Source organism: Sciurus vulgaris, assembly GCF_902686455.1.
Source record: "Sciurus vulgaris genome assembly, chromosome: 6".
In the NCBI taxonomy this organism is placed as follows: Eukaryota; Metazoa; Chordata; class Mammalia; order Rodentia; family Sciuridae; genus Sciurus; species Sciurus vulgaris.
The window spans coordinates 10,752,493-10,767,642 of record NC_136466.1 but is presented as its reverse complement, the minus strand read 5'-3'; the positions used below and the strand labels follow the sequence as shown (position 1 = coordinate 10,767,642).

General features: G+C 47.3%; 1 protein-coding gene across 1 annotated transcript in view; it reads left to right on the top strand.

The window, feature by feature from the left end:
• DOCK2 (dedicator of cytokinesis 2) overlaps window positions 1-15,150 on the top strand; it is a 407,460-nt gene that overhangs the window by 317,154 nt on the left and 75,156 nt on the right. The window contains exons 31-32 of the mRNA XM_079145391.1: window positions 8,186-8,286; window positions 8,376-8,434. Coding sequence (XP_079001517.1) covers window positions 8,186-8,286; window positions 8,376-8,434 — 160 coding nt within the window. The remainder of the gene's footprint in view (window positions 1-8,185; window positions 8,287-8,375; window positions 8,435-15,150) is intronic.

Sequence of the window (15,150 nt, the reverse complement as noted above, 5' to 3'; positions counted from 1 at the left end):
GTGAGTGTGAGGCACTGCAAGTGGCTGATAGCTCTGACACCTTGGAGATGATTGCTGTGTCACACACATCCCAAAGCACATGGACTGTGCCCGTGCCTCTGGGGATGTCCACAGAAAGGTGCAGGTGGGGAGACAAATTCTCAGGCTTCACAACCAAGGCTTGATTGACTAGTCACCCACTGGGCCACATATGCAAATGCAACCACATGACGTACCTGGTGTTCAGGGTGACATCTGCATTCATCGTCAGCAGAGCAGGCAGGCACCACCTTTCAGAAATATATCACATTTTATTCACTTTTCTATTCCCTGGCGCCTCGAAGCAGTTAGCCACAGACACTGACATATGAGTTACAGTAAAGATCACAACTACATCTCTATGGCTTCCTGGTTCTTTTAGTAATCAGCCAAAACTTGAGGCCCCTGAGACATTTGGGGGACTAACAGTAGGTCCCTGGGGCAGACAGAGTGAGGCACCTCTCCAGGTCCAGACCCAAGAAGAACTGCTCCTTCAAAGCCTGGCAGGGAGCCCAGAAGCTGCCTATGGCTGGACATGTGAAAGACAGGCCATTCCGGGGAATCTCTGACCCCAGGATTTCCCGTAGTGGGGACTCAGGAAGCAGAAGCCACTGCGTCCAGTGGATGGGGGCCATGGTAGTTTCCGCAGGCTCCTCTGAGATGTTCAGGGCTCCTCTCAACAGCTAAGCAACTTCAGGCAAAGCCTGAACTCTAATCTGTGCCCCAGAGATGTAGCTATAAAACCACCAGCTATGCTTCCTGTTCATAAAACTTTTTCAGCATTGGAAGGTGACAAGGGGCTTGAGAAAATTCACTGGTTAGATCCTACCAGTCTCCTTTCAAATGCTTCGTTCTCAAAGAGGCCTCCCCTGCCTGACTCCTCTCAGAGGATCCCCACAACCTCGCGGCCATGATGCCATCACCACCAGCCCTGCAGGGTCTCTTCATAGCCCTCATTGGCCCTGGGAATAATTCTTCTCATCTATTTGTCTACGTGGATGTTCTCTCTCTTTTCTTTGGTAAAATGGAAGCTTCATGAGAGCCGAGACCCATACCCTCAGCCTCTGGGTCCAGCACAGAGTAGGTCTGCCTGGGGAGATGATTCCAGGCTGAGCCTGAGGGCTGTCCTCTTGGTCGGCTGGAAGGGGGAATGTTAGTCTTAGGACTCTGCCCCTCTACCCTGCATTCAGTCAAGGACATGGACACTAATGATCCTCGTGATAGTAAGAGCTGTCATTTTCTGATGGCTTCTACACACTGGATCCAGGAAGACACACTTTTAGGACATTCTCTTTCTCAGTCCTTACAGCTACCCTACGAGTCAGCCACCACTGACGATGCTTTTGCTCTTAGGGTGCAGGGATAAGACTCAGAGGTTAGGAGGACATGGCCTTGTCACACAGCACATCTAGCCGGCCTAGAGCTCCATGGTGGCTGTAGGTGCCCAAACAGCTAGCGGGGGCCACATGTTAGGTGCAGGGCCTCACTACCCCATGGGGCAGCCTGGTAGAGTCCAGGTGAGAGGTCCTGCCAACATTAACATCTTTGACAGGGAAACAAAACCTGTCACTTGGGCCATTTGGAATCAGGAGAGATGGCTGACTCCCTTCCAAATGCCAGGTGCCTGGTCAGGGGAGCTCTAGTTTTGTGCGTGTTCAGAGAAGTAAACAAAGCCACTGTTTTGTGGGGTGACAACTTGGAACGAGATGCCTGGGGCACAGGAGAGCCAGGGCTTGGGTCACAGAAAGGCAGGCTGGTTTGTTCTTCCTCACTGTGGGTGTGAGCAGCTCCAGCTTTCCAGCTTGGAACCTGCTTTCCTGGCTGCAGCTCTTCTCCATGGTTTTAGAAAGTTCCAAGGGAAGCTCAGCTCAGTCCTGTATGCATTCTTTTAATTTTTTTATCCATTTTTTTTTTCCCAGAAGAAATCTGCATGACAGATGCCCAGAGAATGGGGGTTCCCTACAAGGGAAGTTTGAACTTCTGAGTTGTGTGACTTTAGGCAGATTACTTCACTTCTTTGTGCCTTGGTTTCTTCAACATAAAATCAAGATATTCAGAGTGGCTGTCTTATTGCATGCTTTTGAGACTTAGGTGAATTAATTCATGTAAGACACTTAGAACAGTGCCCAGAACATAGTGGCCATCTAATAAATGTTAGCTCACGACGGTAATAATTATTATCACTTTGATGATGATGATGATGACTACAGATGGACTGGCCTGGGAACTCATGTCAGACCTTGATAAAGAGGACAGCAGGGAGGTGTCTTGGGGATCATCATGGCCTGGGTCTGGCACATCCACAGATTCTGTAAAGCAAGGCAGTGACCAGCCTTATAAAATAAAAGATGTCTCCCTTCCTAATGAGGCTTCCATAGATATTCAGAGAGAAGCACCCAAGAACAAGGTCATTTTTCAGCCTTATCTGTGTTCTCCTCCATCTTCCTCCCACCATGGAAGAATGGATTTGTTCTTTGTACCCTGCCTGGAACACGCCTTGTCTCCTCCTTACGTTTCATTAATTATGCATTTAATATCAGCAGGGGCAGCATCCATCACACAGCACAGCCAGCCTTGGCAGCCGCCATCCAGGGGAGGGGCAGGTGCAATGAGATTATCCCTAATATCTCTTCCGGAACTGTGGTTTTGTGATTCAAAGGGCAGAAAGCAAGAAGCTCTGTGGGTGCCACTCTGTAGGTGACAAGACCTGGGAATTATAAAAATAAAAGGTGTTTTCTGCTCGGAGCTAAGATCCTTTGCATTCCTGGGCTCCATTCTGGACGCTGGGCCTTGGTGTGCACATCCATTTGCATGGTTATGCTCAGAGAAGACGGAGAGGATTTAGAATTCATCTCAGTGGGGGCTTTCGTGGAGGGCCCAGGCTATTACTTTGAGGAGTTTAGAAGCAAAGCAGAACACAACATGGTTGCTAGATTTTGAATGTGCCCCCAAAGTTCTTAAGCTGGAAACTTAATACCCAATGCAACCAGGTCAGGAGGTGGGACTTTTAAGAGGTGATTAAGTCATGAGGGTTTTGCAATTAGAAGGACCTCCCCAGATGGAAGCCCCTCTATGGTGCTTTCCAGTCTCCAGAGCTGTGGGAAGTAGATTTCAGTTCTTTATATATTACCCAGTCTCAAATATTCTGCTATAGCCACCCAAAATGGCGTCTTGACAGAAGGCTATATAAATCTATCCTCCAGCCTCCAAGCTATTGGAGAAGGCAATTAACCCTTATTGGGCATTGACTTGGAGTATTTCGATACTCATCATGATCCTATCAGGTTGGCATATGCCTACCTGTATCACTAATTGCTAAGTGGGCCCATTGGGATTCTGCCCCAGCCTGTCTACAAATCCAAGCTCCCTGTACTCTTTTACACAGGTGCTTAGGTCAGACTGCCTTTGAATTCTAGAAAACAGCTCGGTTTAGCTTCACGAGCACACTCTGCCCTTGCTGGTCTCACTGGCTCTGGAACAGGAAGTGCTAAAATGATTGACTGCAGGACCAGCACTCCGTGGTAGAGACTCTGATGGGCTGCAGGACCAGGCTGTCTGTGGTGGGGACAGCTCTTGGCTCTGGAATCAGGGGTTACACTTAGGATCTGAGAAAACTGCTTCTGCCACAGGCAGCTCTCTAATTGGTACTGGGTTCCATTTCTGTCCTTGGCTCTGGGTGTGGGCATTCCTGCGTGGGCCTGGCAGCATTTTGGGATACGCTTCTGGGCACCAACCTAACTTGGGATCTTTTTCAAGTCTGCATTAGAGATGCCGTGAAATGAAAAACTTCCAGAATATTCCCAGTCATTAGTGAAGGCTGCCTTGGTCTTTATAATGGAAATGTAACCAATAATGGTAAAAAACACGGCGAGGAAGAAACACAACAAGGGAGCTGTCATCTGTGCCTTGAAAAAGTCCCTTGCATTGCAAGGACTCCTTGGAGACTGGTGGTGGGCGGTTCCACAAGGCAGGAAGATGGGTGCATGCCTGGGACACTTTCCCCAGCCCTGCCTACTTCAGCTGTTGTGACCCAGGTAAACTCTGGTTTGATGTTCCTAAGCTGAATCCATACCTGGACCTTCTACCCCATCATGGTCAGGGCAGCAGGGCCCCCCACCTACCACAGAGGAGGACAGATGGAGTGCCTTTCTGTAACACCGTGGGCCAGGTTCTTTAAATGGGAACTTGGGGTCAGTAATAATTCAAGTCCATTGAGAAGGAATATCTTAGGATCAAAAATCCTCAATCGGTCTGCTGTAAAGACTCTAAACTATCCAATGAAGCAGTCATAACCTGACCCAAAAACCAAAGCTAAGGGAAATCTAGGAAGAACAACAATAATTGTAGCAGAAGAACAGGATATTTAAGAATCCAAGTCCTATTAAAAACTGAAATTTAAGACCTGAAACTGGGGACTGCTAGAAGAAAACAGAGGAAAGGATTTATGACATTGGTCTGGGCAAGGATATTTTGGATAAGACCCCAAAAGCCCAGGCAAGAAAAACAAAAATAAATGGTATTTCATCAAACTGAAAACCTTCTGCACAGCAAAGGAAACAAATCAACAGAGCGCAGAGACGACCTACAGAAGGAGAGGGACCATTGGCAAACCACACACCTGACAAGGTGTTAACATCCAGAATACACGCGGAACTCAACCCAATAGAATAAAAAGAAGGAAAAAAAGTGATCCAATTTAAAAATGGGCAACAGACACAAATAGACATTTCCCAAAGAAGACACGCAGATGGCCAACAGTATGAGAAAACTAGTATTACACTGATTGTACGGAAAATGCAAATGTAAGCGACAATGACGTACTACTTCACTCCCGTTAGAATGGAGTCTGTATGTGTAGAAAAGAAAACTTTCGTGTGTGCTGTTGGTGGGAATAAGAATTGGTTCAGCCATTATAGAAAACAGTATAGAAGTTCTATAAAAATTTAAAAGTAGAACTGCTGTATGACCCTGCAATCCCACTAGTGGTGAGATATTCAAAAAAAGGAAAATCAGTAGGTAGAAGAGATACGTTCATGCCCATGTTCACTGCAGCACTGCTCACAACAGCCCAGATGTGGTATCAGTGGATAAAGAAAAATGTCACACACACGCACAAATACATTCGTCCATGAAAAGATGAAACCCCAACTTTGCGACAACGTGGATAGACCCAGAAGACATTATGTTAAGTGAAATAAGCCAGATGCAGAAAGACAAATCCTTGGAGAACTCACTTTTGTGTGGAATCTGAAAACGTCAATCTCATAGAAGTAGAGAGCGTTAGGAGGCTGGGCAGGGCGGGGTGGGAGCCCTGGACGGGAAGAGGCTGGTCAATGGGTACAAAGCTATAGTTACGTAGGAGGAGTCAATTCTGCTACCTTGCACTGTACAGAGACTATAATCAATAACAAGATTTCAAAATATCTAGTAAAGAGGATTTGGAAATGATAGCTGTTCAAGATGACAGGTGTGCTCATGGTCCTGATTTTATCATCACTCAAGGAATACACACATGTGGACACTGCACCCCGTGAATTCATGCAATCATTATGTGTCAATCAAATTTAAGACAGTTTTTCAAAAAAGTCCCAGAGTCAGATAAACATGGATTCAAATGCCACTTTCACCATTTTGGGCACATTATTTAACCTCTCTGAGCCTCAATTCTCTGATATCTAAAGTGAGGAAAACACAAATTTCTTAATATCTGAGGATTTAACACACATATACAGAGTGCTTAGTTCATTAATGAATTCATGCAATGGATATTTCTGGAGCACATTCTGGGTCAGATATGAAGCTAGGCCTTCTATTTACGACAGTGAATTTTAAAAAATGAGGTTCTTGCCTGCAGGGTGCTTGTGTCCAGTAGAGGAGACAGAAAAAAAAACTTGCTTGCTTAAAATATGTCATAAATGCTGTGAACAGGGTGTTATAATGATGAACAGCAGGCAGCTCTCCTCCATTCCAGGTGACTGGGGAGGTTTTCTCAGGAAGTAACATTTGAACGGATATTGTAAGACTGAGTGGGAGTTTACTAGCAAGATTTCCTCATTAAGTCCTCATAACTGCACCCTGTAGGCAGTATTATGCTCATTTTCCAGATGAAGAAACAGAGACTGGAGAGCTAGGCTAAGATGCCCGTGATAATGGTGCTGGTAATTGGAGTGGAGCCTGGGAAGTCATCCTGACATCTATGAAAATCAGCCACAAACACAACAAACGAACAACAAAACCTGCCTCCACCGGTTGCTTGGCAATTCCACCTCTAGGAATGTATACTACAAATATAATTTCTCATGAATAAAGATGTTCAAACAAGGGTGTTGATTACAGCAGTGTTACTAGAGGAAAAACAGTTGGAACCAAGCTAAATATCTATAAATAGGGAATTTGTTAAATTAAATTACATCCTTACAGCAGAATACTATGCAGCAATAAAAGAGAGTGAAGCAGATCTATGTGTGCTAATAGGGAAACATTTGCAAGATATATTGGGAAGAGAAAAGCAAAGGGTAGCAGGTTATAAAAAAAATCTCCATACGTATGTTCGTGCATAAAAATTTTTCTGAAAACGACCCCCAATATTGTTAATATTTTCTTCTAGGGAATTAGGGTTCAGGGTAGGTTGGAAAATCACTTTTTTTTTTACTTAAATTTTTCTATCATTAATTTTTAAGCCCCGTGTACATGGCTTCATGACTTCTTTGAGAGTTAATTAAAAATAACCAAATTCTCATTGTATCTACTGGGTGGTCATTTAATTTATCTTGTCCTTAGTGTTTATGGCTGTGGAATAAGGGAGTTGTGACCCATGGTATAAAGGGGGCCTGTGGTTTGTGTGTTTCTGAAGCTGAAATCCCGGCATGAAAATAATCTTCTGGGGGCAGAGGTGACCATTCCCACGGGGGACCTGCCACCTTCCTACTGCTGGCCATCTGCAACCTGCAATGAACTGCTCTGAGTTCAAGACGGAAGTCTCCATGGCAGGGTGATTTCTCTAGCTGCTCTTTCCTGCTCACTTTCTATGTAGGGTTGACAGGGGCCTGGAAGTGGGTCAGTTTTATTCAGCAGGGCTGTCCCCACCGGCGCCTTGCAGGGTGACAGTTTCCCTTGAGCACCAGGCAGTTAGGCTCAGCTGTCGACTTTGGTACCAAGGGATCCACTGGAAGGAGGAAGAGAACACCAACAATAAGGCCGACAGGTACTCAGAATCCGTGCCCCGTAGACACACCCAGCCCAGGCCACCTGTGCTGCAGCCCGGGGTGAATATCAGAGTCACCCCAGGCGGGTGGACTGAGGTCCAGCAGCATCTTGCGTAGGCTCCGCATCTCTCTGGTCTGTGGCCTGTGTCAGTATTGCTATGGGTGAGCTCAGCTTTCTGGGCACTTGCCAGGTGCTAGTTCATCCTGTTGGCACCTCTCATTCCTCACTGGTAGATCATGTGCACGTGGTCCACGACAAGTCCACCTATAACCTGGGCCCTCAGGGGCTCCAACCTGAATGACCCAGTCTCTCCCACGTGCTTGTTGACATGCAGATTTCTAGGCTCCACCTCAGAGGAAGAGATTCAGCAGGTCTGGGCAAGGGCCACAGAATTGGCCCGTGGAACCTGCACCATGGTGCTGTTGGTGGTCAGTGAACCACACTTTAAAACCACTGAGCAAGGGGGAAGGGAAAGGTAAAGTGTGTTTTGAGACAGAACGGCCTTGGGCTGGTCCTCTGAGCTGCCAGGCGACCCAGGGACCTCCAGAGAAGCTGTGAGTCCTGGACTGCATTGTCCTCCACCAGCCTCCAACCTCAGGGCAGGAAGCAGCTCGCCAGGGCTCCCCGTTGGGGCAAGTTATTTGTCTTTGAAAAAAACTAAACTAAACTAAACTAAAAGCACCACCACAAAAAAGCACCAACCCTATCATCCTCCTCCTTGCCCACATCCTGTTGTCAGAGAGGGGACGTGGTCAGTGCCTAGAGAAATCCATCCATTGTCCTCGCTTTGGCCAGGATGTTAATTTCAGAGTCAGTGCCAGTTAGAAAATTGCAGCGCATACAATTAAACTGGTTCTGCCTGTGTCTTCTGCCATCTTCATAAATTATTCACATCACCCAGCATTTAATATGCCTTCCCACTTCACACCCTCTCCCTGACTCTTCTCTTTTTCATTTACAGCTGTGGAACAACTATTTTCATCTGGCGGTAGCTTTTATCACTCAGGATTCTCTGCAGCTGGAGCAGTTCTCACACGCCAAGTACAACAAAATCCTGAATAAGTAGGTTGCATGACTGGATCTCCTTGAGGGGGAGGGATTGCGAGACACTCTGAGACGGGGCCTGAAGCAGACATCTTTGTTCCTCCTAGGTACGGGGACATGAGACGGCTCATTGGCTTCTCCATCCGTGATATGTGGTATAAGCTTGGTGAGTAGGCACACACGTCCAACTCCTTCCCGAGACCATCTGTTAGCTGGCCACAGGGCCTTCAGCAGGAAGAGCCAGGCATCACAATGTACACCGTGCATACCCTCGGTTCTTAATGTCTAATTGTACTCAGAAGAGGGAGGGCCCATCCTCCACCCCACCACCCAAGCAGATGTGGATCTGCTTCTGCTCAATGCTCCTGAGGGGACATGAAGTCAAACTGGAAATTATAAGAGGGAGGAAGGCCCAAGACTACTGTGGGAACTCACCTCCTCGTGCATCATAGAATGCTTGTTGCTGGTTGGTGCACTGGTCTGCATCCTGCATCCTGTTCTGTGATGTGGTCCACAAAATACTCTCTAACCTCATGGGGAAGAATTGGTTCTCAGGAAGGTGAGAGGGTCTTCTGAGCTGACGGGTGACCCCAGAAGTTGCCCCACTCCCCAAGTGAGCAGAAATCACGTGTGATTACCTGAGTAAAGCCCATGGAAGAAGAATGGAACCAAGGAGACATTTATTGAAAGTCTAAGTGAGGCCTATGCTAAGGAGATTTTATTCCATCTTCATATTACCTCCTGCAAGACAGAAACTCTCCCCCTCCTTCCATCAGTCAGGAAACAGAGAGAGGGAGCTAACTTGCTTGAGACACAACAGCAGACATCTCAGAGCATGGATTTTCTCCAGTGAGGACAGGCCCCATCAACCTTGCCCGTCGCAGGAATCCTGCTTCATAAACATGTTCTGGATGGTGGGTGGGTGAATGAACAGCATGGAGAATGAGGGTTTCTACCTCTTATTTTGGGGGCTTCCTCCTTGATTCTTGGATGCTTAACTGCTCTGTCCTGGACTTGGCTGTGGACCCTTCTCAGTGGAAGCATTTATAGGGGCTGTGCCCACTTCTTCATTACCACCCTATACTTTACTTCCTGCTTCCCCACAAGTCTTAGTGACTGCCAATCCCCACTGGATCTTCTGGACAGCCATTGCTTGCCCTTTCTAGCAAGGCACATCTTCTGGGAGCAGGCAGGGACGAGCAGCACAGCAGCTAGACCATCAACCTATGTCCTGTGATTGCTGGTAGCCTCAGTCTCCAGCAAAGACCAGGCAATGACAGGAAGGCTGTGGGTTGGTTCACAAAGTCTGAGGTGGAGCTGAGGACCCAGGCCTAGAACAGACTGCCACATCTCTGCCTGGGGCCTTGCCCTGTCGTGTGCAAGCTATGAGGTCTCAAGCAGTGGGACTTAGCGTCCCCAGGGGAAATAGCACCTTCCCATGGGGTGCTTATGAGGGACACAGAGGCAAAACCTGGGTCAAGCGAAGCCCTGGAGGCAACCGCACCCTCGTTGGTTGGTGTCCCTATTTTCACCCTGCCCCCATCAGGACAGGAGCAGGGTTTGCTGTTCTGGCTCCTTCATCATGAAGCTGGCCTCTTTCACGAAGGCCAGCAGGGCCCACCAGTGGTGAAGGGGCAGGCCAGGTGGAACCCTCAGGGATTCTGCCCAGTAAGTGCTGTCCAGGTTGGCAGCAGGGTCATTCTCTGTGAGCCGCCTGCCTGGCCTCTGCCCTCCACGGCGCCAGCAGCAGTCTCCCTAGTCGTGATGGCCAACGACATCTCCAGACGTTGACAAATGTCCCCTGCAGAGAGGGTTACCATCTCTGCCCTGTTTTTCTAGAAAAGCATCTTACTCTTTTTTTTGCTTCTCCATTTTAGATAGGACAGAGGCATAAGAACTCACTTAAGCTTCATTTACTTTTGCTTTGCAGTAAGGGGGTAAAGCCTAGTGTAAGTGTGGACTTACACATGGGAAAGAGCAGGGGGCTGGGGCAGAGAGCAGACCTGCTCCTGTGGAAAGGGACAGTCACTCTCACTCTCCAGCCAATGGCTGTCCTACTGGAACATTAGCCTGTCATTGTCACATCTTCCAGTTTTTCAAAATGAGCCAGAAAACTGGATCTTTTCATGCATTTTGCAATTTATGAATATTAATGATGACTAATTGAAAGTTTTCAAAACATTGCACGTGCCCAACAAAAGGAGGGGGCCCAGATTCAGTTCGTCAATGAGCTTTGCCTTACAACAGAGGCCAGCTCGGGCTGCGTCGGGCCTCTTCCTGGCTCCACGCGCAGACTTTGCCCAAACTGTGACACAGGGTCTCCAGTCGTCCCGCACACCTGCTCTTTTCTGAATGTCCTTCGCTGCATTGTTTTGCACATTGAAGATTTTATTTAGCTATAGATTATGTTTTGGCAGACATTCCTGCACTACCAATTATGCTGATGAATGAAAAGATGTTACCAAATATTATACCTGCTTAGAATCACAGAGCACCAGAGCTAGCAGGGCTCTGTAGAGATCATATTGTCTGGCATTCTTCAAACATTTATTCTTAGCTGAGGGCCAATAAAAAAAATTCATGCTTGATAAGTAAATTGGATGGAAGTAGAGCTATTCTAATTAAAGTGAGCTGGGGGCTCAGAGGCTATTATAATGGGCTGTTCTGAGCTCCTGATGTGGACCCCTGAGGTTTTCTGGGGAAATCCTGAAGCATTGCAGAGAATGGCTAGAAACTAATGGTCTGGTCCAACCCACCATTTTATCACTGAAGAAACTGAGGCCCAGAGAAGAGAAAGGGTTTGTCCAAGGTCATTTTGTGGATTCAAGGCAGAAGCACACTGGCCAGAGCGATTGCTCCGGAACATCACAAACTCCCCACTGCTCACATATACCCACAGGATGATGAATGCAGTCAAAAGACATGTCTGCCAGGATTGGGGGCATGCAAGAAAGAGGTGTTCATTGTGGCTGCTAATCAGGGAGGTGTTTTGGGGAGGGTAAGGGGTCACTGGAGAGTCAGGTTGGAAGGACCTGGCCAGAGCCACTCTGAGAGCCAGGGCAGGTGGCATGGCCTCTGGCATCACCTGTGGGATGCTCTGTTCCTGCTTCATTCCTTGGATGACCTCTTGATGTTCCCACCAAGCCTACATCCATGGAGGCTTGCCGAGTTTCCCAGAGGAATATCCAGGATGATGTCCCAGGAAGAAGGACTTGCAGGCAGAAGCCAAACAAAGATGTCCCTGCAAAAAACAAGAAATGAAGGCTGCTATACGGAAGGGCTACCCCCTCAGCTCTTGGCCAGGCTCCGGGGGAAGAAGCCGCTCCAGGTGGTTTCCCTGGCTCCCCAACCTTCTGCACCTCAGAGGCAGGGCTGCCCAGCCTCCCCAATTGCAAACCCACCCTATGCTCCATGGGACACTGGAGCGAACAAACTCATGCTAATGAGATTTACTTGAAGATCCACACCAACACCGAGCACTGTGTGCATTAGGGACCGACGTGGTGAGGCCACTATGTTGGGTAATGATAGGTTCTAAAATGCAGTTCGTGGAATGTCCAAGACAGAGTGACACTGGGAAGCAGGCTGTGACTAGGCTCTGCCAATTGCCTGTGCAGTTGCTATTCTCTTCTTCCTGGCTAACTGGACCCTGATTATCTTTTCCAGGATTCCAATGTGCTCAGTTAACAATGTCTTGTAATAGGGGGTGGTCATGTGACCCAGATCAGTCCCAGGAGAATCAACAGATACACACTTTTTGAGAATTCAGCAGAGCACTTTTTATTTTTTTTTTAATCAATTAAAAAAAGAGAGAGATGGGAAGGGGACAGATTCAGTGATTCTCTTTGCATTAGCTGTGAAAGTCATTGATGTGACAAAATTCCTGAGAAAAACAATGGAGCAAAGATTCATTTTGATTCATAGCAGAGGAAGTACTTACTCTATGGTGGCCAGGAAGCAGAGGAGGAGGGGAAGGGGGGAAGAAAGGAAAATGGAGAGGGGCTGAGCACAAAATATAGTCCCCAAGGGCCTGCCCCCAAAGATCCACACCCTTCACCTGGGCCCAACTTCTACATTTTCAACCATGTCTCAATAATGCCATCAAATCATGAATCATCAGTGGATCAGGTGGCTGGTGAGGTCAAAGCCCTCGTGATACAATCACTTCCCAAAGCTTCACCTCGGAGGTCGCTGCCCTGGGAACAGGCCTTCACCGGATGAGCCTTGTTCCAGATTCAAACCACAACACCAACGCCTCTGTCGCCTGTAGTCCTTCCTCCTCTTTCTTACTGAAAATGACAAGGTGCCTGGGGAAGCAGCATGCATCTTGAAGGCATGAGGACAAACGTGACTTGCCAGGGACAGGCAGCATCTCTGCACTGACCCCCCTCCAACTTCTTGTTGAGGAAGAAGATTGAAGCTTCAGTTGAGCCAAGGAGGTCCAGTCTCTGTTCCACCCCTGGTGGACACATCCTCCCATGCAGCCCCCTGATTTTATGAGTAAAGCTGCCAAGCAAGGACTAGAGCAGCACAGGGACACACCCAAGGTCAACAGCAAGTCGGTGCCTAGATAGACTCTGAAAGAACCTGTCTCTTGACGCTCAAGGCCAGTGTTCTTAAGAATAATTTTTTTCCAAGGAGTATGCAAATTATTTTCAAAGGGTATGAAATACACAACTAACTATGTTTTCTGAAGACTCCAGATAATGAGTAAACCATAATGCATGTTGGTTTTTTAAATTTTGTTTTAATGCCAGAAGCAATCAGAGCAACAGCATCGTGATCATCAACATCATCATCTTCTTCTCATCAGGAAAGACTTGGGCAAGCCTGTGATTGTAAGATAGCTAATTGCAAGACTCTAATCTCAGGCTTGAAGATTATTTAACGTTTTCCCAGGGATAGTCTAGACGTACTTGTGTGTGTGTGTGTGTGCACGTGGGTGCATGTACTGCCATTTGGGGAGAGAGGGTGTGGGCAGGGAGATCGTGGTGGGGGGACACCATGCTGTCCAGGACTCAGCCACTAAAGGGTTAACACCATTTGTGTTTTTGGATCCTGAGACAATGCCAAATGCCATGTGCTTTTCCCAATAGTGTGGCATCATGCATCATGACATTTGATTTCTGCTGAGTATGAAGCAATACACATTTTGCTACGATGACTTTGCACTTCGCCCTCCCACATTCACTTGGTTTAACACCAGTCTGCTGTGTTAATAGTTGTCATGGGAAAGACAAACACATCCCAGCAGCCACATGTGGCCACCTGTGTGGGGAGGCCACCCCTGATAGTCCTGGTGGAGCAGCTGGGCTATTCCTTCTTAGGCATCTGTGGAGTGCCCAGCTTGGTGCTGAGCTCCAGGGGATGGTGCAGGTGGGTGAAGAATCAGACATGGGTCATGACCTGCAGGGGGAACCTAGCTGGGAACATGCTTTTAATAGAGAGTTGTGTAGTGGAGACTCTGCTGATCAGGGACCACTGAAGGAAGTGGCTCCTGAATTAGGCACCAAAAGGCGGTCCATGTTAGAACCGATGGGGAAAGGCAGATAGTCCAGTCTCAGCAAGCAGGCCCTAGGGCTGCAGGAGAAGCTGTGAGAAGAAATAGGAAATGGGATTAGAGAGAGCCCCCATCCGTTCATTTATTTATTCACTTAACAGCAAGTATTGAGCAGTATTATAGATAGAATAACAACTCCCCAAAGACGTCTGCATCCTACCCCAAGGACCTGTGGGCCATGTTACCTTATGTGGCAAAGGAGACTTTTCAGTGCAATTGAGCTAAGGACCTTGAAGATGGAGAGATGGTCTAGGACTATCCAAGTGGGGTCCTCATACTTGCAAGAGGAGGTGGAAGGATCAGAGACGTTTGAGGAAGTCTCCAGTCAGTTCTGCATGGCGGGGCTCTGAGCCATAGCAGACGGGAGCCTCTACTAGCTTGGAAGCGGAGGGAAGCAGATTCTTTCTTAGAAGAATCTGGAACTCAGACCTGCTACCCAGGAATATCAGACAATTATTTCATTCTGCTTGAAGTCACTAAGTCGTAGTGACTTATGACCCCAGCAACTGTACACCAGCACAGGTGCCTTCTAATTGCTGGCCTCAGTGCCAGTGACTGTAGTCAGAAATGAAGATGAGTTAGTGACCCAGTCCTGGTCTTGGGGACTGGGGACCATTGCAGTGAAAAATTTGCATCCTACTTGCAGAGTTATTTAATTTTGGTCACAAAGATGAAATAACCATAGAGCAGAAACTTGGGGTGCTCGAGAGTCTGTAAAGGACTCTTGCCTAGTGAGTGAGTCACAGACCATCCATACAGACAAGCCAGGGGCCCTGAGCTCTGAGCAGGGGTGTCCTATAGAAACAGAATGGGAGCCATGTGCCTAATTTTAAATTCTCAGTGTCCACATTAAAAGAATTTTGAAAAGGAATGTGGAAATTAGCTAACAATACTGATGCTCTTTGACTTACTATGAGATCATGTCCCAGTAAAGTCACGGCAAGTTGAAAAATATGTTAAGTGGAAAGTGCATTTCACACACCTAACCCACTGAGCATCCTGGCTCAGCAACAGAGCCCACTGCAGAGCATCAGTTGTTTCCTGTTTCACTTTTGCACTGTCATGAAGTCTAAAATCCTAAGTCAAGCCATCCTCTTGGTATTTTACTTAAGCATGTATCACCAAGTATTATCATTTCAACATGTCATCAATACAGAACATTCTTCAGATTTTAAAAGTCCAGTCTTTGAAATCCGGTGGATTTTCTTTTCACTGAATCACATTTCATTTGGCTTAGCCGCATTTGAAGAACTCAGAGCCCAAGGGCCAGTAGCCTCCAACTGAATAGCACCACTTTGGAGAATGTATAGGGTTCCCTTGCA